General features: G+C 44.6%; 1 protein-coding gene across 1 annotated transcript in view; it reads right to left on the bottom strand.

Annotated features, from left to right (window-relative positions):
* Positions 1–8,773: 8,773 nt before the first annotated feature.
* Positions 8,774–26,599, bottom strand: part of TENM4 (teneurin transmembrane protein 4) — a 508,875-nt gene continuing 491,049 nt past the window's right edge. Inside the window, exons 30-31 of the mRNA XM_074816409.1 lie at positions 22,294–22,436; positions 8,774–10,238 (exon numbers count right to left, since the gene is read on the bottom strand). Coding sequence (XP_074672510.1) covers positions 9,480–10,238; positions 22,294–22,436 — 902 coding nt within the window. The 3' untranslated portion in view covers positions 8,774–9,479. The remainder of the gene's footprint in view (positions 10,239–22,293; positions 22,437–26,599) is intronic.

The raw sequence follows: 26,599 nt of genomic DNA, 5'->3' as shown, positions 1-26,599 counted from the left end.
TGCTTGTTAAGGATGCTTTTCTGCCAGGCTTGTCACACTACAGCTTCAAGTTTAGGCCTTGAGGGTTTTGAAGCTCAGATTGATGGTGGATGATGAGGTCTGGTTATGTAAAACTCCTGGAAGACACAAGTATCTCCCAGATGGAAAATAGCAGCATAATGATGAGCTAACGGAGCCCTCTCATCTCCTGCTTTTGGAGGCAGAAATCAAAGCCATTGCGCGGTCCCGCTGGCTTGCAGCATCTCACTTGCGGGACCGGCTTTGCTGAACAAGCTCACTCTAATGATCTGGCCGCCGACTTCCCCTGCTCAAGAAACCCCAGGGTAAGAAAACATTTTCTGAACTTGAGGTTAAAAAACTCTGCTCTGTGACTCAAGAGGTGGACTTGGAGCCGCCCAAGTGGCCTAAGCAACGTGACGGGTCAAAGTCCAAACTCAGAGCTGTGTTTTGGCTGTGCTTCTGTTTTCTTTAATTCCGGGAGTGGGAGATGAGCTGGTTTTAAGCCTGAGCATGCTGGGTCATTAACTGCAAGGACTCGGTGCTTACCCTGTTCCTATATTCTTCCCCAGCCTTTGCTGAGCAAATCCTGACAAGGATGTGCTGGCAGGGCTTTGGAAGGCTTGTGTTTTTACAAACAACACTCTGGAGGAGAATGAGGTGCTAGGGCTTGTGATTTATGTAGTGGGCTGGTGGTTGGAACAGTTTTGCAGGCAGAACCCAAGAAATGCTTTTAAAACATCCAACATCACAAGAACTCATGTGATTCCCTTGCCCAGACTGCCACTGTTTCAGCAGGCTGCATTCAAGGGAGCTCCTCTCACCCTGGAAATTTCTCTACAAATGATCACCATGTAAAAACAACTGGTCCAAAGGAGAACTGACATGTTTTGACAGTTGCTTCAAAGGGACACAGTAATGACCAGATAATTTTTTTAAGCAGGTCACTCTTTTCAAAGGAGTCTCTGTCCCTGCTCTCAGCAGCAGCTCAACTTTTATGTGTCTTGAACTTACATCTTTCTGGAGGAGAGCTGAAGGGAGCATTAGATTGCAACCCTGGGATTTCCCCAGCCCTCAGGTGCAGCATTGCCCCATCCACACTGTGCCGTGGAGGGATGGGAGAGTGCTGCACTTGATATTTACCTACCCCGGGCTGTTGCATCGCATTGCTGCATGGACACATACACCATCTCAAGACACACATCAACCAAACTAAAAAGTCCTCGAGGGACCAATATTTCAGGTGGGCTGTGTGATGAGCTGTGCCAGGCAGCGGCCCTGGTTTTGGCACTGGGAAGGGCCATCATGCTGGAGCACTTGCACCTATGGGGAGGACCCACCTGAAGGCGTATCACTGTGTTCTCCATGTGTCCATTTCTCCTGTCTGAATATAATCAACCATTCTTTGTTTAAGTACTTTCCAACTATATATGAGATGTGGTCTATGGTTGAGGCTTTAGTTGCTTTCTATGAGCAATGCCGAAGAGGACAAATTTTTCTTTGCTCCCAGCTTAAAAGCAAGGAGAGTCTCCTTGCAGTCTCCTGAAAGATAATCCAGAGGCCTCTGGCTATAGCCCCTATTAAAACCACAATGTGATAAGTCTACTCTGGCTTATTGAACTGGCATGGCAGGGCTGCTGTCCCGAAAGCACTTGATTTACTACCATAATATTTTGATTAAAATATTAGTTTTTATCTGGCATGACCACATGAGGCAGAGCCAAACCTGGTTCACCGACAACTTAAAATGTTGCTGTTTCCTTGACTACCCTCTGGGTTTAGTCCTTGGTCCAATGCATTTCAATATAGCTATCAATGATTTAAAGCAGGGTCTTTTCCGATGATATACCGCAGGTGGCATGACAAGTGATGGACGGTGGGTACCAGCGAGGGCAGGTCACTGTCACAGAGTGATCTGAACCCTCTGACTAAGCACAGCCCAAGAAAATGCACATGAATAACAGCCCGACACAAACTAATGCATCTGCTTCGGAGCAAAGGCTGAAAATCAGACACTCAGGAGGAGGGGACAGGGGGCTCAGGGGAGGACTTAAAGGTCACTGTTTTCTCAATAGGCACTTTCTAGGGCAAGAAAGAAGGGGCAAATGCATTCCTTGGAGATAGAAATCTCCCACGAGTGTGGGAGCAAGACCCTGCCTTTATGCACAAGTGAAACTCTCCTGCTGAAGAAAGGTGGCCAAACATGCCAGAGAATGGAAAAATTAAAAATATCCAGCAGCTGAAACTTTGTGTCATGAGGCTGAAGGAGTTTATCCTGCTTGGGGTAACAAAGGGACAGCAAAGAGGGGACTTGGCTGGTGGCAGGGGGGACATCTGCTTTGTGGGATGGCTGGAGAAGTTGCACCAGGTCTGGTGGCTGGAAGTTGAAGTTGAGAAACTTGGCCCTGAAATAAAAGTCGTATTGCTGGTGAAGAGAATTGCCCAAAATGGGTCAAAACCTTGTACATACTAATGTCCACCAGCAGTTGGACTCTTCTTACCTAACTTAAGACATGTGTACCGAGAGGTCTCAACTGGGCCCTCTGGCTCTGTTCAGTGCCAAAGGACAAAGAGAGATGCCATTTATTTGCCCTATCACAGACATCTACCTTCAGAAGAGGGCAATTACACCCAGCAATGCTTGACTCTACTTTTTGTCCTAAAAGATGCAATTTCACCTGGTTTTGGAGAGCAGAGCCGTGCCCAGGCAGTAAATCTGGATGGCCACAGAGGGGCTCCCCGCCCCTCCTCCAGTAACTGACACATGGTCCTATTCTTCATCTTCCCATTAGGTTGTCTCCAAGAGCCATGCAAGAATATTTTCCTCAATACACATCTACCCATGTTTTCTGGTTATTCTCAGTCTTTTCCTGAAACATCAGAACAAGCCACCAGTGGGGCTGGACCAGGCAGTATCAAGGATCACACAAGGGTTTCCCTGGATCACTGTGGCAAGTGCTGCAGTGGCTTTTCTTCTCTCTCTGGATGAACAAGGGTCAGATGCACATCTCCACTGGACATATCACAAAATCTAATGCTATCTTGATTTTTTTACTTTTTTTGGGGGTGATAACTTGATTTTTCTTGTGCACAATGTAATTTCCCCAGTTTGCTTACATTTCTGCTAGGATGGGGGCTTCCCCAGTACCTCAAGGATGTTCCGAATCCCTGTCATTACCTCCCAGATCAGCAAAGCCCTGGGGGCACCTGCCATCCTGCACCCCGTGTACAGGTGGGGAATGCTCCTGAAGATGCAAATTCGAGGAGTGGAGGGTTATTTTGGTCAACTCCTGAGCCACATCCATCTCCCATGTAAGGACCAAGCAGCTGAAGTGAAGTAATTCAAAATTTTCACAGAAAAAAAAGCACGATTTAAACACAAAATATTCTTTTATTTGTCACCGAAGGCTACACACGGTCACTTCTGTCTGTTTGCTTTTTTTTTTTTTTTCTAGAAGGTATCTACATCTGCACTTATTTACAGCCTGATTGTATTTACACGGTCAAGAATACAGTATTAGAAACACAAAGTGTTGAGAAAAAAAATTTCTCAAAAAATTAGTTCCAGACTTCAGGAAAATTATTACACAGGGTAATGACAAGAGTCTCAGTGCTGGGCTTACAGATGCAGCTTTGATACAAATCCTCTTCTCGACTGGAGCTGCATTAGAAGTCCTCACACAAAATAAACATTTTTTTTTAATAGAAAAGTGTGATTCATTGATTGGTTATTTGAACAACATCCACAAACTGTCCAAAAGCTTTAATTTTCTTTTTGGAAAGTTCTATTGTTTGCTTGAACAGTTTCCAGCTCTGAGGAAAAAAAAATATATATATATATGTATATATATTTTTAGTTAATTTTCACTTGTGGTTTTCTATGCTCCCCTGCCCAGAAAGCATTGACCTCTGGGAGGGGAGTTAACAGTTGAGCCATGTAATACTTTGTCAGGAACACGAAGTTTTATGGTAATTAAAGGAAAGCAGGCAAGAGACACAAAAGGTTTCCCTCGGGTGGGCCGGGTTGTTTTCGGTTTGGGTAGCAGAGGATGGAAAAGCGCCGTGGGAAATGGCCCCTGGGACATGCAATGGCCCTTCATCTGGGAGCAAGATGGGGGGTCCTGGACAGGGCCCTGCATGTCCCTGCGGTGTCTGTTTAAAGTTTGCTCTACAGTCGCAAGTAATTTTATTTAAATATACCCTAGAGATGAAAAAAAAGCCACAATAAAGCTTGGGTTTTTTTGTAATTTTTTTTTATAAAACTCATGAAAATTCTTCAGTATAATGGAGGGGGATTCAAATATCTAACTATTTAGTAACTGTAATAAAAAATGTGATTATAATAAAAAAAGATGCTGAAAAACTTGCTGTCCTGTGGAGGACTGTAACAACAGGAGTAAAAACGGGAGTAAAAATGGGATGGAGGATGCTGCCGGCCAAATGGGAGCCAGATTTTATCCCAGCAAAGCCCGACATGGAGGCACGGCATCCATATTTCCCAGTTTTGGCAGTGTCACCAGAGCGAGGAGATAAAGTGAATAAGGTTTAACAAGCAGAGCCATCTTTTTAGCTCCATTATTAACATGATAGGTGCTTATTTCTACTCCCCATTTAAAAAGCGGCCGTAGGACTAACTGAGATCCCTGGCCCTGGTTTCAATTACATGGAGATTGAATCAAAACAGACTGCTGTGCCGTAAATACGACGGGGGCCCTCTCTGTAAATTGTAAAATTGAATTCTAAAATTTCATGTTAAGAGCCTTGTCTTTGCATAATGGATTGCACTGCCATCTATCACGGTGACACTTATAAGTCACAGCTGAAAAAGTACTTTATTAGATTTTTTTTTTTAAAAACAATTTTGATTTATTCTGGTTATGCTGTCTGTATAATAGACTGAGCAGAATCTCACGCCAATCCCTACGCTCAATAAAGCAACTACAGATATATTACAGAAATCTCTCACTGTTTCTAAGTTACAGCCAAATGGCGTCTCAGGGACCGCTCCCAATCATCTGTGTCTTTTAAACCTGAATCAAGCGTCGGGGCTCTTAACGACCTTCGTCTCATCGGCTCTTGCCTGGTGTTGTTTAGAGTTGGTCCATTTTCATCGTGGCTCTGATCAATAGCTGTGATGACAAAGATATGATGAGCGGCGTGATTCCCTCTGGTCACCGCTGCTTAATGATTTTTCCAAGTTCCAAGCTTCAGTTGAAAGGGAAAAAAATAAAATAAAGAACTCAGAAGAAACAAACACTGTGCTGTTTCTCACGATGCCAAACTAGTCTTGTTCCTCTCCCCTCACGCTGAGCACACAAGACGTTTTTCAGCTGCAGAGCCCTCATGGCACTGGTTCGTGTCTGGACGTCACAGCAAGTTGGTCCCATCACTGTTGTTCCTTCAAATATTTTGGTACCAGCACCAGCTATTGAGGGCTTGAGCTGTTGGTCCTTACCCACCGCACACACCGGAGGCTGCAGCCCCTGCTCCAGACTGCTGGACCTTCTCCTCTGAGTTGCGAGCCTTGGCCATGATCCTTCCCACCACCCCTCAGACTGGAGACAAGCTCAGGAGTTCAAAGTAATTTATGCTACTCCTTTGCACTTTGAAGGGAAACTCCTTTTTGAAAGGAAACTCCTTTTGGTGGAGGAGTAAGCCCTCTTTTTGGGAGTTAAGAAAATAGTGATGTTATCGGTTGGAGGTGGTCTGGCATGCAACTGGCCTTTCAAAGAGCATCTGGAGCAATGGGATATGGGGGTTAGTGCTGTGGGATTTGCACCCAGGACCTCTAAATCTTACAGAGCAAGGATCTGCTACGCCCCTGCCCACAAACAAAGCAAGAAGGGTCAGGCAACCACGGCACAGCCCCATGGGGGGGCAGATGGGGCAACACAAAGGCCAGGAAGGGGCTATTGGGGCCATCAGTCGAGTGGAAATGCTTGTGGGTAGTGGAGTGCAGTCCCTCGAGGAGTTGCCTATTCCTGCACCTTCCATGGGAATGCACTTAGAGATCCTGTAGAAAAAGCATTTTTCACTAACAAAGGGAGAAATTTAGGGCTTCGGGATTGAAAATGCTTGTTTCTTGTTTTACCATCTAGATAAAGTGGAAAGCTTTCACAGAGGCTGAGGATTCAGGAATATAGTAGCTGTCTTTGGACAGGTTTGTCCCCAACACTAAACAGCCATCCCTTTTAATTTTTTTGGTTAAAGATTTTGATAAAGAGAAGAGCAACACATACATATATATACTTTTACATATATATTTTTTTTCCTTTTTTGACATAATGTCCATAGTTTCCACGCTGGGTGCAGGTCCAGGAGAAGACCCTCATGGACCCAGCAGGCAGACGGGCGCAGTCGCATCCCACCACTTCTTGAGGATGCTGAAATATACAACCCGAGCTGCCTTTGCCGTGGCGCAGAGCGGGATGGCTCCCGGGTCTAGGCATACCGTATGTGTGCGGCCGGACCATAAGACTCTTGAAAAATGGGTGAGCTCCTCAAAGTCATTAGCTCATGTAATAACCTGAAGAGTCTGTGTAAGGCTGTAGAGGTGCCATCTCAGGCTGGCAGGGTTCCAGTAGGAATATTTCACACTCGAATCCCTCTCCTTGGCTGCCTGGAAAGGTGGCCCATTTACTCTTGTGCTACTCCTCTTAGCATTGTTAACACATGGATGGGGATGGATATAGAAGCACCACTTCTCTTCGGAGCCGCTCGGAGGGGAGTAGTGTAAATGGGATGCACATCGAGCTCTCTGCACTGCAGGTCTTCAGCAGGGGTTTATGCCTTTCGACCCAGCTTCCTGCAGGTCTTTTTTGCTCCATGCATGCTGTTTTAAACACTCAAAGCCATCACAAGGTTGAGGTTCTGGGAGGGATTTGTCCCTGGTTTGACTCAGGTCAGGGAAAGCAGGGAGCTGGGTAGCCCTGGGAAGAAGGCGCTGACTCCTTCAAGTAGGTGGCAACTGCTGGTTTGGCTAACACTGCCCTTAATCCCCACCAGTGCATCCTCAGGCCAACCAAGGCTTGCCAAGAGTTTGATGCCAGCAAGGCAGGCGCTAATGCCATGGCCTTTTAACCATCCCTGGCAGGCAGCTGCCCAAAGCAACTGCACCCTTGCCAAAGCCTAGAGCTGGCCTGGCCAACGCATCTCCTCATCTCCTCCCAGCCGGCTCTGCTGGAGCTGGATACCCTTTCTAGCCCAGCTGCCTGCAATTCACTCCTGCCAAAGTAATAAAGGTTGAGTGCTGCATAGGGTGGTTCTGAGTACAGCACCGGGACACAGTACCAGCATCATCAGCCCTGCTGCAAGCAGGAGGAACCACCAGAAAATCAGGACCATACTGGTGAGTATGGCCACACAGCCAAAGGTAGGGACTGGGAACTGGAGGGGAAACAGTCTGTTGGGGGAATTTCCATCCCATCACCTTCCTCCTGGCAAGCACCCGGGAACCGACAGGCAAGGCAGACAGAGCTGGCAGCCGGCATCTATGGGGAAACTACGATAGCACTGGGGCTGCCAACGTTTCGCTGCTCGAGGAGTGCGCGCCCAACATACGTCCCTGCTTTATCTTGGGGGCTGGAGCCTGCGGAGGAGTATCAGGCTGTGTTGGAGGATGTCAGTGGTGGTGGCACAAGTGCAGAAGAGCTGGCTCTGGGGACACGGGTGCATTGTAGGGCTCCGATTAAGAAAACAGCCTTGGCATGGATTTGCACATCTCGCGTTATCTCTCTGCAGAACCAGGAAGCAAAAAACGAAGTGGATGGAATAAAAAAAAATAAATCAGGACTGAGATGTTCCCAGAGAGACACGGTGAGAGCTCTTAGAGTCAGGATACATGCAGGTGTCAGTGTGCTAGAGACGTCTATTTGGGACCAGGGTTGGCCATCTCCAGCCGGAGCTCCAGCGAGAGGTGGGCTAACACCTCTGCCTGCAGGAATGGCCCTTGCTAACACAGGACTGTTTCAGGCAGGGAAGAGGAGGCTAAGCTCATCTCCTTGTTCCCTTGAATTTCAAGGACTCTTGCAAATACCAGAGCACAGAGGTTATGTGAATACAAATTACATTAGCATGCCGAGTAACTTTGTCAGCAGTTTCTTATTAAAGCACTTGGTCTCCTCTGTAGTGGGCACTTCCATTCAACCTCTCCCTTCTTCACCGCTAACAGTCAACTGGGCTCTCCGTTTAATTTGAGCTCATGTAAGAAACAGTGAGAGGGTTGATTCCAATATTCTCCTCCTTGTCCCACAACACACAAGCTGTTGCTACTTATTAAACATTTTAAAATCCCTGCTGCCAAAGTCCCCAGGAGACACTTATCTCCCATAGTCATAAACGACTTGCCAGCATGCTACTCAAAACTGCATTTCCCAGCCAATAAATACAAGCTCCAGAATCAGGAAAAGCAGGGTTTGGCTTGCTCTAATTTTCAGTGGTATGTCACTGGGATACTATAACTACTTTTAAATTTAAATCAGCTTCCTAAAAATTAACTGGTTTTATCAGATACAGCACAGTGGACTGTTAAACACGTAGCCTCGTGTACTGAAACACTATACATTTAATGAAGTTATGCCATTAGCAAATGTACAACATGGGTGCATTAAATCCACCTATAGAACAGCTCTACGTATGAGAGAGAGGATTTATTTTAGCTTTTCTCAATAGAGCAGGAGTCCCTTTCTTGGCTTTTGCTAGGTTTTGTAACTAAAACCAGGATTTGCGCACACACAAAAAAACCCAATAAGTATCTACTCTCATAATGAAAAAAGACTGATTTTTTTTCTTTTTTTATTCCAGTTCAGGAAGGAAGAGAATCATCTTGCAAGTTAATATAATCAGCTCCTTTGCCTCTATAATCTACTTCTGCTCAGCAGGAGCCCCCAAAAAACCACTTTATGTCCCAAGTGAAACGTGAAAACTACTTGTAAGGTCTCTTTTGAGGCACATGATTCGGACGGTCACTTTCGGAGTATCGGAATCAGCGTTGTCTTCCATCTCCTTTCTTCCCGGGAAGAGCTCTCCAGCATGCCGCGGGCTTCCCGTGTTTCGGGTGGAAGGCTATCTGTCCCTGCCCCAAATCAGAAAGGGTTAGGATGACACAAGTTAGCACAGACACCCATTTCGCACTTCACACCTAAGGACGTACGTTGACGACTCCCCACTTCAAATTCCTCACAAAGGGGGGGAAAAAAAACCCAAAAATAAAAGGACAAGAGACAGTAAATTTCACTGTGATCACACTACGGCAAAATATACCTTCTGTTCATTGCAAAAAACGTGTGAAGGCCAAATTAAAGAGAAAAAAAAAAAAGTATGTTGCATGAGTTACAGTGCAACCGTATTATTCCTTCTCTTTCTATTTTCCTCCCCCCCCGCCTTGTTCAGTTTAGAAAAAGGATTGAGTACAACACAGTCAGGTAAGTGGCCACAAAAGAGTAGCTGTCTTTGGCAAGAAGTCACCGCATCGACCCTCTCTGTCACCTTCTGCCCATTTCGCTCTGTCTCATGAAGTGGATGTTGTTGGCGCTGTCTGAAAGTTCGGGGTACTGCTCCACTGAGATCACAAAATAGCCGTCGTAGCCCTGTACCCGGCCCGTGTTTAGCACTTGTTGCTTCTCCCCTTCTGTCCACGAGCGAATACCCTCCTCCCCATCCCGCAGTCTCTGCTGTTCCCGGGACCAAGCTTGAGTGACAGCGCGCTGTCGGGCCAGCTCCAGGACGCGGGCCTTCTCCTCGTCCAAGGTGGTCCCGTAGCGAGTGTTTAGACACAGCGCACCGTACTGGAGCTGGATGTCTGTGTAACGTCTAGTCCTTCCACTTAGCACTGTGTTGATCTGTGACACTGTCACGTTCACGCCGTTCTCCAGGGTCCTCCGTCCACCGCTGAGGCCCAAGATGGACAGGTCACCCTCCGATGGCCCTTGCTTAATGAAATAGTGCGTGTCCACCCCGTCGATGGTGAAGTGCAAGTTCTCCAGGTAATGGGCGTTGTTCAGGATGGCCGCAATCCTCCGCCCATCCTCGTTGGCCACACTGATAATGTCGGTGGCCACGCGCCCGTCTTTCATGGCGAACTTGACGCCTTTGCCGAAGATGGAGCCTCCAGAGGCAAAGTTCTTGTTCTTCTTGACCTGCCGGCACCCGGCGATGCTGGAGCTGTAGATCCGTTCAAAGCGCTCAAGAGTGACAAAGGCCTTCAGCTGCTTCTGCACTTCACATTGGACCCCCAAAATGGACTGAGCAGGGAGAGAAAGAAGAGAAAGACATATTAGAAAGAAGCCTGATGACCCAAAGGCATTATTAGCATGCTGGAGACCAGTAGAACATCCTGGAAACATGTAATGAGGAGGTCAATTTCTTTTTCCTTTATCACCTTTTTTCAGATTTTAAATTATTTTTAATGGAAGAGACAGGTTATCTGGTTATTACCCCTAATGCTCATTGTTACAATAAACTGAACTGTATTTAATTTCACACATTGAAGGATGTGGAGGTAGAAAAGGATTTTTTGCCTCAGTGGTGTGAGAATCTAGTTTGGACACACAATTATTTTATGTTTCAGTGTTCACCTACACATAAGAAGTCATTCCTCTTGTGGCCATGATGCTTTATAAAATGATTTCGTATTATCTGTGAAAAAAGCGTGGAAATATTTGTAAAAGTTCCCTCTATTTTAACTTCACTTTGTAACTCCTTGTGCTACTGTCAAAATCCCTGCATCACAGGTAGGACCCTCAAAGTGGCCATAACGCCTCTATATCCCATTTCAACCTGGCCAAAGAAGGTTGTTCAAAACTCAAGGAAAGCCCTAAATCTGACTCCTGTTTCCTGCAAACCCTCTACAATGTGCCAGGCTCTCTGAGCTAAGGCCAGCCACACCCGATGCTCAAGTTCTGTCTTATACTGAAGCAAAACTGCTGAGAGACAACAGCCTGGATCATTTGCAGTCAGATACAATACAAAGTCACTTTTGCTGTTAGCATATAATGGAACAAGCACACAGCAAGTCAGCAGCTCATCATTACTACAAAATGTCTTTGGAAATGCTCTCATCAATTCATGGCAGCGCAGGCTTCTTACAGACCCCTGTTCATGAACAATTATTTGCTCAAATTTCACAAAAGCAAGAGGATGCTATGACAAAACTCTCCTGGCACTGCCAATGGCTCAGTTCAATAATGTAATGACATCCAGGATTAAAAATAGGCTACAAAGAAAAGTTTGCTGCACTCCAATTATTCTGAGGAAATTTAACATCCGTGAAGGATATTGCCTTAAACCCTCCAGAAGCTAAAGGCTCACATCCTTCCCTGGGTGCGAGAAGACAATTCAGACAATGCAGGCATTTTGGTGTAGACATCTCAACCAAGACTTGTAACATGGTGAGGGAAGGGAAATAAACTCTCATTTCCATGGTGGCCATTTCCAGGGGAGGGTCTCAAAGCATTGAAGAAATAAAATAAAGGATTTAGCATTGCAACTTACTCAGAGGTTATGAGCAGTTTTGATCTATTAAGGAGAAAACTGTAAGGGAAGAGGTACACAAGTTCAAGAGCATGTTTTAGGTGGTAAAACATTAAAATACCCGGGACTGACTTTTATTCAAAGTGCCAAGCGGGGTGGTGTAGCTCCTCCTTTTACCCTTTTGATTAACAGCATAGCTGGAGCAGGAACCAGTCACCTATGAAAGAGGAGCTTGTTCTGGTTCTCCCCATACTGCCTGTGGGGGATCTCGCACACAGCCTCGAGAGCGATATAATTAACAGACTGCCAGGAAGCCCAGTCTACCTCCCCTGCCAACTGCACAAGTGCTCTAATTATGCAAAAAAATGGATGTAATTAATGTAGATGTCACCGATGAGGACATGGAGCAATTAGGTTTCTAGGCTCCATGAAACAATGACTGTTCTAAATAAGTGTATACTGCACAGCCTTGGTTAGCTATTTCCTCTTCAAAGAGGTTTAAATGGGGAGGTATTCTTCTCAGGTGCATCTTCTATGGATTGATTCTAGGGGGTCCCACTACCCAATTGACAAATTGCTCTTCCAACTCGCCTCAGTAACTTTCACAAGTGATGGGAAAAGGCATCTCTCATTACTCACGCTGAATCATCATTTGGTCTGAGCTCCTTCCCTCAAGGATGTAAATCAGGTCTTCTGTGCTATATTGCTATGTCCTGTGGTCAATTACATATCACCATCTATATCATCTATATATCACCTAAAGGGGGGCCTACAAGAAAGCTGGAGAGAGACACCCTTCTCTAACAAAGAGAGGGGTTAGTAAAACTGCCACCTTAGACTTCCAGAGGGCAAACTTTGACCTGTTCAAAAGACTGATTAACAAAATCCCTTCAGAGGCTGCCTTGAAGGATATGGGAGTCCAGGAAGGCTGGACATACTTCAAGAGAGAAGTCTTAAAGGCACAGGAGCAGGCTGTTCCCGTGTGCTGAAAAACAAGCAGGCAGGGAAGGAGACCGGCCTGGCTAAACAGGGACCTTTGGCTGGATCTCAAGAACAAAAGGAGAATCTATTGCCTTTGGAAGAGGGGCCAGGTCTCTCATGAAGACTATAAAGATGTAGTGAAGTTATGCAGGGAGAACATTAGGAGAGCCAAAGTGCAGCTAGAGCTCAACTTGGCTATAGCTGTTAAGGATAACAAAAAATGTTTCTATAAATTCGTTAACAGCAAAAGGAGGATTAGGGAAAATCTCCCTCCTTTACTGGATGCAGAGGGAAACATGGTAACTAAGGATGAGGAAAAGGCTGAGGTGCTCAACACCTACTTTGCCTCAGTCTTTAGCAGTGGAACTGGCTGTTTCCTGGACACCAGCCTCATGAGCTGGGAGATGGGGAGGGGAAGCAGACTGAAGTCAGCACAGTTGAAGAGGAGGTGGTCAGAGACCTGCTACACCACTTGGATGCACACAAGTCTGTGGGACCGGACGGGTTACACCCAAGGGTGCTGAAAGAGTTGGCAGATGTGCTCGCCAAGCCGCTGTCCATGATTTACCTGAAGTCACGGCTAAGGGGAGGTCCCATTGGACTGGAGGGTGGCAAATGTGACACCCATCTACAAGAAAGGCAGAAAGGACAATCCAGGAAACTATAGACCTGTCAGTCTGACCTTGGTGCCAGGGAAGGTCATGGAGCAGGTCATCTCAAGTGCCATTAAAAGTCATATAATGGACAACCAGGGGATCAGGCCCAGTCAGCATGGGTTTATGAAAGGCAGGTCCTGCCTGACAAACCTGAGCTCCTTCTATGACAAGATGATCCGACGATTGGACGAAGGAAAAGCTGTCAATATTATCTACCTGGATTTTCAAAAAGCATTCGACACAGTTCCCCATAGAATCCTCATAGAAAAACTGGCTGCCCACGGCCTGGACGAGCGAACGGTCTGCTGGGTCAAGCACTGGCTGATGGACGGTCCCAGAGAGTGGTGGTCAATGGAGCTAAATCCAGCTGGCGGCTGGTCACAAGTGGTGTTCCTCAGGGCTCGGGGTTGGGACCATTTCTGTTCAACATCTTTACTGATGATCTCGATAAGGACATAGAGTGTATCATCAGTAAGTTCGCAGATGACACCAAGTTAAGCAGGAGTGTCGATCTGCATGAGGATAGGGAGGCTCTACAGAGAGACTTGGATAGGTTGGATCAGTGGCCAATGTTAACGGGATGAGTTTCAACAAGGCCAAATGCCAGGTCCTGCACTTGGGCCACAACAACGCCCTGCATGGCTACAGGCTTGGGGAGGTGTGGCTGGAGCTGTCTGGAAGAAAACAATCTGGGGGTTCTAATTGACAAGCAGCTGAACATGAGCCGGCAGTGTGCCCAGGTGGCCAAGAAAGCCAATGGCATCCTGGCTTGGATTAGAAATAGTGTGACCAGCAGAAGTAGAGAGGTGATAGTCCCCCTGTGCTCTGCACTGGTGAGGCCACACCTGGAGTATTCTGTCCAGTTTTGGGCACCTCAATACGAGAGGGATCTCGAGGTGCTGGAGCGAGTGCAGAGGAGGGCAATGAAGCTAGTGAAGGGTCTGGAGAACAAATCCTATGAGGAGAGATTGAAGGAGCTGGGACTGTTCACTTTGAGGAAGAGGAGGCTGAGGGGAGACCTCATCACTCTCTACAGCTCCCTGAAAGGACATTGTAGAGAGGTTGGTGCTGGTCTCTTCTCACAGGGAATTAGTGACAGAACAAGAGGGAACGGCTTTAAACTGCAACAGGGGAGGTTCAGACTGGACATTAGGAAAAAATGTTTCCCAGAAAGAGTGGTCAGACAGTGGAATAGGCTGCCCAGGGAGGGGGTGGAGTCACCATCCCTGGATGTGTTTAAGGGTTGTTTAGATGAGATGCTGGGGGATATGGTGTAGGGGAGAACTTTGTAGAGTAGGGCTGATGGTTGGACTCGATGATCCCAAGGGTCTTTTCCAACCTGAATGATTCTATGATTCTATGACTTTTTACAATGTAGTGATAGGACAAGGGGTAATGGCTTTAAACTGAAAGAGGGCAGATTTAGATTAGATCTAAGGAAGAAATTCTTCCCTGTGAGGGTGGTGAGACACTGGCACAGGTTGCCCAGAGAAGCTGTGGCTGCCCCCTCCCTGGAAGGGTTCAAGGCCAGGTTGGATGGGGCTTTGGGCAACCTGGGCTAGTGGAAGATGTCCCTGTCCATGGCAGGGGGGTTGGAACTAGATGAGCTCTAAGGTCCCTTCCAACCCGAACCATTCTGTGATTCTGTGATCTCTATATACATGACCATGTTTAACAGCAGTTGAGTGATAAGGAGTCCCTGGAATTAATTGCATCATCTACTGATTATCACCTTGGAGAAGGGAGCTCTGGGAGGTCAGACAGCACTGGGCATGGGAGAACTATTTCTGTCAGAAATCTCCCCCATTCTCCTTCTATTTTGTCTTCATCACCGAGCTGCAGGAACTCTATTGCCTTTTCAGTTCTGAGCAAATTATTCCATATAGATCCCCTGTGAGTGCCTTCAACTTAAGTTACTCCAAAAATCCAGGGGGTCTAGACACCGCTCCCTTGAATGAAAATGTGAAAAGTGAGTTTGCAACAAGCTCTGAAAACCTGTTGACACTGCAAGATAGACACTGTGATATGGCAATCTACTGTGCTTTGGACAAGCGGGACACATGGTTCATAACCATATGTTCATACTGCTAAATATAAAATATTTTATAAATAATATAATTTTATAAAATTTTAAATGTAAATACTGCTAAAGAGAGTGAGACATTGTATTGCACTGTATTACACTAGATAATTTTAACTCCTGGTTTGGTTTTGGACCCCTCCAACTGCTTTCTCCAAGACATGTTTCCTAACTCTCTAGGTCACTTCTATCTAGCCTCAGGGCCAGTGATTGGTCTTAGACTTCTTTTACTTAATTGTAGAGACATACTGTAAAATGAGATTAGGGAGTCTTGTGAGGTCAACAGTTGTACAGCAAAGTTTAAGGGTGGATGGTGTCCTTGGGATTGCCATTAATTCAGGATGGATGGTAGCCTGGCTGGCACATGCTGTGATACAACAGGTATCACAGCCAACAGCTGTGCCATGATATACCTTCCTCAAGCTCCATAACCCATTACCTGGGACGTTCTGGCCTGAGGTAATGTTCAGTTTTCCATTTTACAGTCAAATTCTCCATAGCTTTGGTTTTCAGATTTTCATTATAAAGTTTGGTATTTTTTGAGTTTTTTTTTTTTTTACAATTTATGACCCAATAATAGGATACTGGATCTTTCCTTAATCCTGTTGCATACTGCCTTCGTGATATTCTACGAAATCATACAATTTCCACAGCTCCACTGTTCATCTAGATGCCATTTAGAAAGAAAATAAGCAGCACCCACCCTGTTACTGGCAGGACTCGGGGGTTTAAGCGATTACACATGATTAACAGCAGCGGCACTCTCATTTCCTGCCTAAGGACACCCACATAGGATACCAGGCCAACTGCCTGGTGGTGTCCTTTTGGTGTCCATCCAGGACATCTCCTCCTCTCTACTGTGAAAGCATTTCTCATGTTGCACATGCAACTGTAGGACTGTCACTGGGACTGTTCCTGGTGGCTAAAACAGAGATAAAATGGCTGACCAAAGCCACAGAATTAGGAATCTCTTGACCTCCAGTCGTGTGCCCAGTTAGAGACTGTAGGTGGGAAGTTTGTGAAGCTGGGGGCTTGAACCACCTTAATTGGCAAAGAAACTCAACAGTTTCCTGTCAATCTGTGGCTGTCCCAGCCTTGTAGGCACCTGTTTCTCATGTACATCACAGTCACTGTTGACTGTAGGACTGCCCATACACGGATGTCTAGCGAGATGCCCCAGAATGCCCTCAGCATCTGCACAGGGCAGTAAGAAACAGAAGAAGCTCTGGGGGATACCTGCCCTTCTGGAGTAGCACTTGGATGCCACTTTGCTTACTTGGCCCCTGCATGGGCAACTCAATCAAATTCCCACTTTGCACAGTCAATGGAGCCTACAGTGCGTTCAGCTTGGTCTAAAATTAATGCCTAGCAGGTGGACAGCCCTTTAGGTGAGCTCCACTGCCTGTATGAAGTAGATGTTGACAGACTACAGTGTGTGCACACATGGAGACACCTACATCTGCATGTCTTAGTCTTGAATTCAATCCTAGCTCCTAGCAGCTGATCATGTGAACTGTCCTCTGGGCTCCACTGACAAGTCACCCAAATGGGTGGTGTTGAACATCAGTTTTGATGCTGGGCCACCAGTTGTTGCTTTAGAAGGGTGCAGGTAAACCATGCTGTAGACATGGGGAAGTCCAGGAGACTCTAGGGTATCTCAAATGGCACTAGCAACCGAGTTAATTGTAGACATCTACTGTCTATAGTGGAAGCTTGGATACCAAGTTCACAGGTAGAGATCTACATTTCTGTGTCTTAATTAAGAACAAAATCACATCCAAAGGGTTTTCCACTGGGAACTGGTTACAGGCCTTCTGGGCTCTCTCCATCTTTTGTCATGTAGCGAAGTATGAGATCAGACACATGCAAAGCTGTAATGATGAACATCACCATCACTTAACTATTACAATAACTAAACACATCTTTGTTATTTTGAGAATGAGCTCAGGATGACTTTGAAATGACTTTCTGAGTGCATTTCTTTCATAGAAGAGTGTATTTGGGAACAGCACTTTTTTAAAGGAAAAGCAAACACATCCAACAGAAAAAAAACCCCAACAAATTCATGCAAACCAGAGTATAACTAGCTTGTATGCTGTGCTGTGAATATAAAGGGGGTGGAGGCAAACAGATTATATGTAGTTCAAAGAGGCAGTGTATTCCTGACTTTGAAATTACCATTTCTGTTTCATCTTAGAACTCATTTTAATGAACTGGCAAGGACGAGAAACAGAAAATTTCCATCCAAGGCTGCAGTGGCATGTGGTATTCTCTATGCTGCTGCTTTTAGCAACTGTAAACCAAAGTATCTATAAAACCAGTTTCACGGAATAAAGAAGGGAATTCATAGTTATTTTATTTCAATATTTGTTGCTAGATGTGAGTGACAAATATGCTGGGTTTGTTTTTGCTCACAGTCTTTTTTAATCAGATGTCCTTAGGTGACATTTCACTTTATCTAGTAACAACTGATTGGAGAGAAAAGAACGACCTTCATCATTTGTTCGCTGCTGCACAGAGCTCAAGAGAACAGCACATTACAGAGATCTCTGAATAGCCTCTTGCATTTTGCCAGCACCTCTTGAGGATTCGAAATATCATAGCCAGATACTATCATCTGTTGTTTTTAAATACCGCCTTCCAGTGTGAGACTGAAAGCTTTAATTTCCCATCAAGGATCCAAGATGTGAAATACGTGAACATGTTTCCAAGTTTCTCTATATCCTTGTGCCATTATACACAGATAGGTGTTTCTCTTACCACCATATGGCTTACAATGCAGAAAGTCACTCTTCTAAAAGGCTTGGAAGTTAGAACTTCTCTCAAATATTCTTCATCGTTAACTCCTTCCAATTTACCTCCTAGCTCTCTATTAACAAAACCATTCTTCAGAAATCAGCCTCTTCCCTTCATTCCACCTGGCCATCACCTGAAGACAAGTCTCCATTTGGATGTCCCCCACCAACTCCCAGCTGGTGGAGGTGCAGGAGGAGCCCATCAACCACAACAGCCTATTGGGCACCTACCCATCAGCACGGCTGCACTGCATGCTGCTTGGCTGAGCGGCAATGTGCCTGCTTAGCAGCCTGCCAACCCCAAATGCACGTGGGACAAGGGAGGTGAGCAATTGGCCAGCAAGCCCAGTGCTATAGATGGCAATTGGTTAGCAATACTCGAGTGAAACACAAGTGCTAACTCTTGGGTTTAGAGGACAGGTCTCCTCTCCACCCTGTCAGTGTACACAGCTGCAGAGGGATAACGAAGTTGAGCTCATCAAGCAGATTTCCATCTGTGGGGAAATAAGAAGATTTTCCTCCTTCTCTTGCTCATCTATTTTCATAAAGCTTCAAGAGATTAATATCTTTGAGCCCTCAACTCCTTTCCCCACATCAGATCCAGTGAAAACTGGCCGCTACTTTTGCAAAACATAACTAAGGGCTGATGGACAGACATGCAGTGAGTATGATGGCCCAAGCCCAGGACAAAGCGCCTGCCATTTGAGGATGCCCTCCCTGAATGATGAACACTGGCAGAGCCAGTCCCTCAAACAGATTGTCCTTGGGAGAAGCTGTGCCAGAAAGCACAGCCCTACAGCTCACTCTCTGGCTGAGCATCCCACAGCAGCCCTTGCCTCCAAAATGCTGCTTCATAAGGGATGCCAAAAGTTGCTCCCCCAGCACAGCCTGTAATGGGGCACTGCAGAAAACAGGACCTTTCCTGGAGGCACAGTGCTCATGGGTTGGAGAGAAGGGTAGTTAGTAATATGATGTAGTTAACAATATAAGCGCCGACTCCAAAACACCCCTCCCTGCAAATAGAGTTGTTCTGGCTCCAGCAATTACCTGACAGTTCAACAAGACAAAAGGGAAAAAAAAAAAAAAAAAAAAAAAGAAATTGGATTCAGGTGCAGCAGCTCCACAATATGCCAGAGGTCACCCAGAGTCCCCTGGTGGCCAATAACACTGAACTTGTTCAACAAACAATTTAGTGACAGCCTCACGATTGCAGGGAGGAGGGGGGGAAAGTGCTGCACAACGGAGTATTGGATTTTAAATGTCACTCCAGAGCTGCAGGGGGTTAGTGCGAGGTTTATGACATACTGGCTGTTTCTGAGCTGGTGGATGCTCGAAGTCAGAGTTATCTCTCCCATCTTCCAGCCCTGCAAGGCAAGTACCAACAATGTTTTGGAAGGAGATGCTAGGGCCCTCCGGTTATGCACTTCGAAGAGGCATGAAGCAACCATTTATGTGTAGTTGCTTTGCTGTTGTGTTCCTGTTATTCATTCCTCTCTGATAAAAGAACTGACTCAATCTGCTGGGCAACAGCTTTGATCATCGAAGCCAGTGGACTAACTCAAAATTACTTTGGTCTCTCGCAAGGAGGTATGTGACCCAGAGAAACCAGGGATCGGAAGACATGGAGATGAGACATCCGTGGGTACATCACTCAGGGAACATCCCTGGACTGCAAGCAGGATGGGCATCGCCCAGTGCCTTGCCCAGGCTACTTCTAAATGACAAAAGATGGTGTAGATGGGAACTGGCAGTGTTAGGTTAATGGTTGGACTAGATGATCTTCAAGGTCCTTTCCAACCTAGTTGATTCTGTGATTCTGTGAAGATCTGGAGCTTACTCCACATGCTAGGGAAGACCATTTCACAGTTTGATCAGTCTTCTTATCTGAAAATATTTCCTGTGCTTCCATTTAACTTTGTTTAATTCTGTCATTTGCTATGTGAAATTTTCAAAAGTTTATACTTTCTTCCACAGGCTTCATCAATAAATACGGAGACAACCAGTAGGAAGGAGGGCTGGATTGTGTCTGGGAGCGTGTATGTGTGGCTGGGAGGGTTGTGAGTAAACAGAACTACATGTGAAACATCAGTGTTGGATGCATGGATAGGCTTAGGAGAAAACGGATCATGTGTTCAGGTATCATATGTGAATGAATCTATTTTATGAAAATATATGCCTACAATATGCTGAGTGTGACAAAAAGGAAGGGAATCCTGCTCTATAGCATTTGAGAGCCACTCGCTATCACAGCATGATCCTGCAACTGTAGACTAAAATAAAAATGCTCATGTTTTGTTGCTGTCATAACACAGGGGAAGAATATGAAACAGCCTGCAGTGGTTAAATTCCACTTTCAACACTTGAGTGTAAAGTGACTCATCTGGAAGCACGACGGCTGCATAAAGCCGTCTTTTACCAAGCAGGTCCCTGCACAGTCCTCACGGCAGCTTCTTGCTTTAAAAACCTGAAGAGGACATGGAGATTTTCTTATATTCTTATTGCTCATTCAGGCACATTCACCTAAAATGGGTGGATGGAAGGGAGCGCTCCTTGGTTTTATTTCCAGCTCAGATGCCTATATGAGCAAATGTCAGTCTTCATCTCAAGCTGTCACTCAAGTTACTTGGCTATTCAATAAGTCTAATAATAATAATAATAATGAACTAACGATAAAATAATGATATAATAATAATACCACCAATAATAATACTTTCTACTGTGGTTCTGTGAGAGTTATCTACTGCACATAACACTTCAGAGACAATCTTTTGTGCAGTCTCTGAATAAGCCTTCCCTGTTTGCCTTCTGCTGTACAGCTTTGCCTAGGGAGACTGTGTCACATCAGAGAGGAGGAAAAATCCTGGGGCTATTTCTCATTACAGAAATCATCTCCATTAGCATTTTATTGTTTAATCCAAGGAAGTGAGAAACAAAAAAGGAGTCTCTGAGCTCCAAAACACAACTGAGTTACTGTGGCATAATGGTTTTCAAGCATCAACTCAGCCATGGTAGCAAAAAGCATAGCTCTTTTGGTCCCCCTCTATTATAAAGTGATACATCTTAATATAAATCTCTTATTGAAGTTGAAGCTGGTACATTTTAGCTTGTCTTCACCATGGCTATGAAGCTGAGTACCAAGGATGGGCTGACACATGACTATTTTATTAATGCACAGTACCTTGTTCATACTTCTGAGTGATACCTTTTGTGGTTCGGGAAATGTGACACTGTATTTTACCTCCTGGGTTAATATGTGTACAGCACCTCAAGAATCTGCTGCAGGACAGTGAGATTTCAGTGAACTCATAGATAAAGAGGCTAGGAGGGCAGCTGGAATCAATTCCACTTCCTCCTGTTATCATTTTATTAGCAGAAATGTTAAGAGCATATCCTAATCTCCCCAAGCACATTGGTGCCTCACTGCTCTTGCGATGTTTGACTACACAGCAATAGCAAGCAGGAATTCAAACTAAAGAGGATTCAGACTAAACAGATGAAAGCAACCCCAGAATAAAATCAGGCTAGGAGATGAAAGAGTATCCTGAGAGGTAAATGACTCTTCCAAGGTCATACAACCAAGAAGCAGTAGGGCTGGGAGTAACCCAGGGCTCTCGGATCCTGACCTAGTGTGCTAACCTTTAACAGTGCTGCCTCCATCTTTCAGCTGAATAATTCCCAACAGGATGAGAAGGGGAAATGATTGGGCTGTAAAAGCTTTTTTCTTGCCAATTTCATCATTGAATTTTGTGCCAGCATCTACCAAAATGGCTTGTGATGCAGGCCTGTTTTTAAAAGGACACCGTGACTTGGGATTAAACCCAGTCAGGTAGAACAAAAGTTAACTATCATCTAAAACTTCTTTCTCCTGAGACCCACTGCAATGCAGAACAGTTTCCTAGGGAAGTACTGGGACTTGTTTAAGACATTTTAAACTAGACTGGATAAGTTTGTAGAAAAAACTCTGTAGAAACTGGTTCTGTATCGAGATTTGCTTTTTTTCACTTCCAAGAATCCTTAGTGCAAAGACCTTGAACTTAGCCTGCAATAGGTGATAACACAGCATCTTGTGGGAGAAAGAAACAGTAACACATCGTTTCATTGAGCAACCACCAGAAAATATCACAGGAAAGAGCACTGTGGCAGTAAGGAACTTAAGATGTGATTATTCAGTCAGATTTCATTACTGTAATGGGGACTGACTCGCCCTTACTCCCCCCTAGTATCTGGGAGAACATGCTGACAGAGGGGTTTTTTTAATAAACTGGATAGTTTGCTGATAAGGGTGTGAGATACAGTATGGAGTTGCATGGATCACCTTGCTATTGTCCCATTCTTGGGTTTTCATCTGTGTGTGGATTAGCTCATAGGACGGCTCCATTGCATCCATGTCTGGCTTGGGGTAGCCGGGGATGACGTTGTGTAGCTGGAACCCAAAGGTGAGAAGCCAACTGTTGACATCTGGAAGGGAAGAGAAGCATAAATCAGATTATCTGATCTCTCAAGCAGGATTGCCCAGGAGAAGGCACACAGGAGGACTCTATGGTGCCTGGCACTGCAGCAGTCTGGCCAAAATGATGTGTCTATTTTATGTGAAAAGCACAAATCTTGATGGTCCTTGAAATGACCATGTGCCAAAGCTGGGCTTTGCACCTCTAACCATAGTCTAATTCTGCACTTTCCCAGCTCTGAAACAAAAGCGTTGGCAATGACCAAATGGTCCAAATCAAAGCCAACTCCATGCCTGCCCTTCATCAGCAGGAACCAGGCACTGCTTTAAGATATGCAGGAGAAGCACAGGAACAACAACACACTAATGGAGGCTGAGCTTCTCCAGCTGAATCAGAAGTGTTGCCAGTCCTACAGTCAGCTCTGAACATCTCAGCCACAATACTTCTCTTTCTGAGGATTCTCAAAGGGCCTGCAGGCTGAAGACTAAATTTAGAGCTATGTGAGCCAGAATACCAGGACATCCCAGGATGAACAGCACGGTCATTTAGCAGGTGCTCATGGAAGAGGCTCTAGATGTATCTTCTGCTTTTTCCATGGCATTTTGACCTCAGTCCCGAGTTCTTGGCATTTTTCATAAGAAGGTGTAGTTTGAATATTAAACCAGTGTAAAGTCACATCATCTTTTATAGTGACATTTAAAATCAGCCTCCACACTACCTGCAAGGTACATTATAGTGAAAATAAACGTACAGATACAAGACTACACCGCTTGGGTACTTTTCACAAACCTCTTAGAAGTCCATGAATCATGAGAAAACTGCTGGCTACAAGTGATAAACTATTGTCCTATGCAAAAGGAGGACCACTGGCAGTAAAGTGGATATGATGGAAAACCCAGGCATTTGGGACATCATAGAATCATAGAATGGTTTGGGTTGGAAGGGACCTTTAAAGGTCATCTAGTCCAAACATCATTCATGTATTCACTTGACAGTACAGACTACAAAGTCTTCCCTGATTTTTGATTGCACAGCTATTAGGAATAGCAGCTGAATGTTAATCTGCTGGAGGAAATAATGATGAGGCTGTCTAACTCCTAGATCTGCTTGGGATCAGCATCGCTTCCCCCCTTAACTTCAGAGCATTTGATGATCTCACCTTGTTTGCGTTTACTGAACTCTAGAGAAGGACACACCTGCTACAGTCCCCAAGCAATATGGTGTGCATTTGGCACGCAAATAGCAATTACAAGAAAAAGAAAGGTATGAAGGTAAAGTTTAACTAATATCAGCTCCCAGGGGTCTTAAGTGTTTTGGATATGACTGGGATTGTGTTGGTGATTGCTCTGCTTCAAGCTGGATGTGCAAGGGGCTTGATTTTCATTTTGCTAAACTCAATAAACGTTGTTGAAACAATCTGAAAAAGGGATCGATTTAAATAATCAAATACGCATCTTTGAATATTTTTTCTCTATTCCCCATGAGCCTAAATGAGTATTTTGAAGAGCTGGTCGGAAAAGAAATTATGGATGCAAGCGGCAAATAAGGCACTTCCAGATGACTGGAGAACCAGGAGCCAAACAAACACACTATCTGTTGCTTGTTTTCTTACAGGCCAAAATGTTGAGATTGGGCAGATGTCCAAAAAGCCCTTTCGACAATCCATGTGGAAGGGGGAGGATTTCTGTAATAAAAACACTTCTGTTCACTCAATGTACAGATTGTTTTTGGAGTGTCTTTGAAACAGAGAGATTGGAGGGAGGGAAAGAAATTAAAAGGCTCATTTGATTATTTTTTTTTGCTTAGCGCTAAGCCAGCCTGCTTCCAAATCCTTCTCATGTGAAATGAAGACCTTTGATGTACATATTGTGGACCAGGTGGTCAAGAGAACAAAGTAAAACAGTGAAGGTCGGCATTGGTGCAGGAACCATTTTCCAGCACTTCACAAATGTTAAAAAGGATACAGAGCAGGGATGCTGAACAGCAGAAAAATATGTAACATGTCTGGAAAGATTCAAGACAGGCTTTTTTTGCTACTTCTCAGAAAAGTGACTTTCAAAACATTTGCAAACAGGAGTTTGTTCTTTTTGGGAAGAGGTGTTGGAATACCCAGAACAAAAAAAGAAAACAAAAACCACCCAAAAAACATAGGAGGAAGGTGTGGAGCTGAGAAAACAGAGGGGAAAATATTAATTTGCCAAGAGGCAGTGACAACTTTTTTGACAGAAAAGTACATTTCACATCACAGAGTTTTTTTCAGCTACAGTAACCCTGCCAACACATTTCACAGTAAATTCATTTGAGGGCAAAGAAAAAGAGTGCTTAATGCAGACACATGTAATGGAAATGTCAGTTCAATCCATCAGGATTGCTGAAGCTGGCAGCAAAGCACTGCACCATGAAGTGTACAATCTCTAAAATATTCATGTTTAACAATGGGTCTCTCAAAACGTAAATACCTGTTTCTCTTGCTCTCCCCTCCACATGCCTCCAATTTGTACCCACGAGCTCAGAAACCTCATCATTAGAAGCCAAAGCACGTGTTGTTTGCCCATGTCCTGAGCTCCCCTCAGGACAGCCGGTCCCAGGCTGGGGATGAAGGGACAGAAAGTGGTTCCCTGTGCCCAAATCTGGGCAGATTTGTTTGTGATGACAAGGACACTCTCATCATGGGACCTATCCACGACATGTCTGAAAGCTTCAGCAGACAGAAATGCCAGAGCAGCAGCCTTGCATCACAGCACTCATCCCATTACATGACCTGTTTCTTCCATGCACTGGGAGGGGAGAAACTTAAAAAATGTATTTGGTCCTTCTTGAAGGACTAAAAATAGAACTTTTAAGACAGTGGAAAAAGTTATCTGGTGCATATAAAACATTAAAGTACCAGATTTGGACATCTTGATGTTATCATCAGAGCTGGGGGGGAAACTGGTTCGCCCGTTCCAAGACAGGATTGGAAATTTTGTCCTGTCTTAACTTGAGCAGGAAAACAAAAATCTGTTAATAAGTCACAAAGCAACTGTTCAAAAACTAGAGCAGTTCTAGACAACAATTTCAAATTAAGATCTTCCATTCCAGTTTTTACTTCATAATTTTTCTTTTCCGGTTTTCAATCATTAGTTTACACTTAACTTGAAAAGGCTGAAAACCAAAAAGGAATTTTTCTTTTTAGGCTAGTTTTGAATTTGTCATTTCGACAATTTTGAGAGCTGTTTACAACATTTCTGCTGAGAAATCTCTCAAGCTCTACCCTCTCCCATAAACAAATTCAGATTTGACAAATGAGCATTTTCTGATAGGAAAAGTTATCTCAAAGTATTCCCTGCCAGCCTTAATTATCAGAGTGAGGCCAACACACAGGATCTTAGTCTGCATCTTTTGGCATATTTTACTTCCCTCATGGCATCATCTTCTCAGCTCTGGAGAAAACAGCTTTTCATTAAAAGAAATACAATCTAATACTTATGATTATTGCAGAAGAACCTGAAAGCATGAATCCTAATGGCTAGAAAAACAAGTGGAATAGAACAACCCAGGATTTTTATTTTGTAACATTTTTTTGCTATTAAACCAACCTCATCACTTAGGGGAATGCAAATATTGTTCATATGGGAAAGTTATGATAGACGCAGCAGGAACATTTAAAAATTAATTATATCTCCTTAAGAAGGAGATTTCTGATTGTGTCACCTGGTTTTCCAATGGGAAGTATATAGAAGAGTCCTACTGAAACAGTCCTCTTGAACATTACTACCAGTGTTGAACAAAGTATGAATACAGGAAGGACATTTAACCTGCAGAATGATTTTCTGTGTAAAAAACATACATAGAGCTCATGTTACTGCCATTTTACAAAGCCTGGGGGAAGCAGTTCAGAGGTTATGTCAAGCTGTGGGGTAGGTATGCCCTAAAATCTGGCCTTTAAGTCTAATGCACCTGCTTTTATTGACTCTTAGTAGAAACTGTTAATTCTGTGGGGCAGATTAACTTTGAACTACATGGTTAGTGTAGAATCATAGAATCATTTAGGTTGGAAAAGACCTTTAAGATCATCAAGTCCAACCATTAACCTCACACTGCCACATCCACCACTAAACCATGTCCCTAAGCACCACATCTACACATCTTTTAAATACCTCCAAGGATGATGACTCAACCCCTTTTCTGGGC

Source organism: Strix aluco, chromosome 2, assembly GCF_031877795.1.
Source record: "Strix aluco isolate bStrAlu1 chromosome 2, bStrAlu1.hap1, whole genome shotgun sequence".
Taxonomy (NCBI): Eukaryota; Metazoa; Chordata; class Aves; order Strigiformes; family Strigidae; genus Strix; species Strix aluco.
The sequence above is the reverse complement of the archived record's forward strand: the minus strand, read 5'-3'. Positions and strand labels throughout refer to the sequence as shown.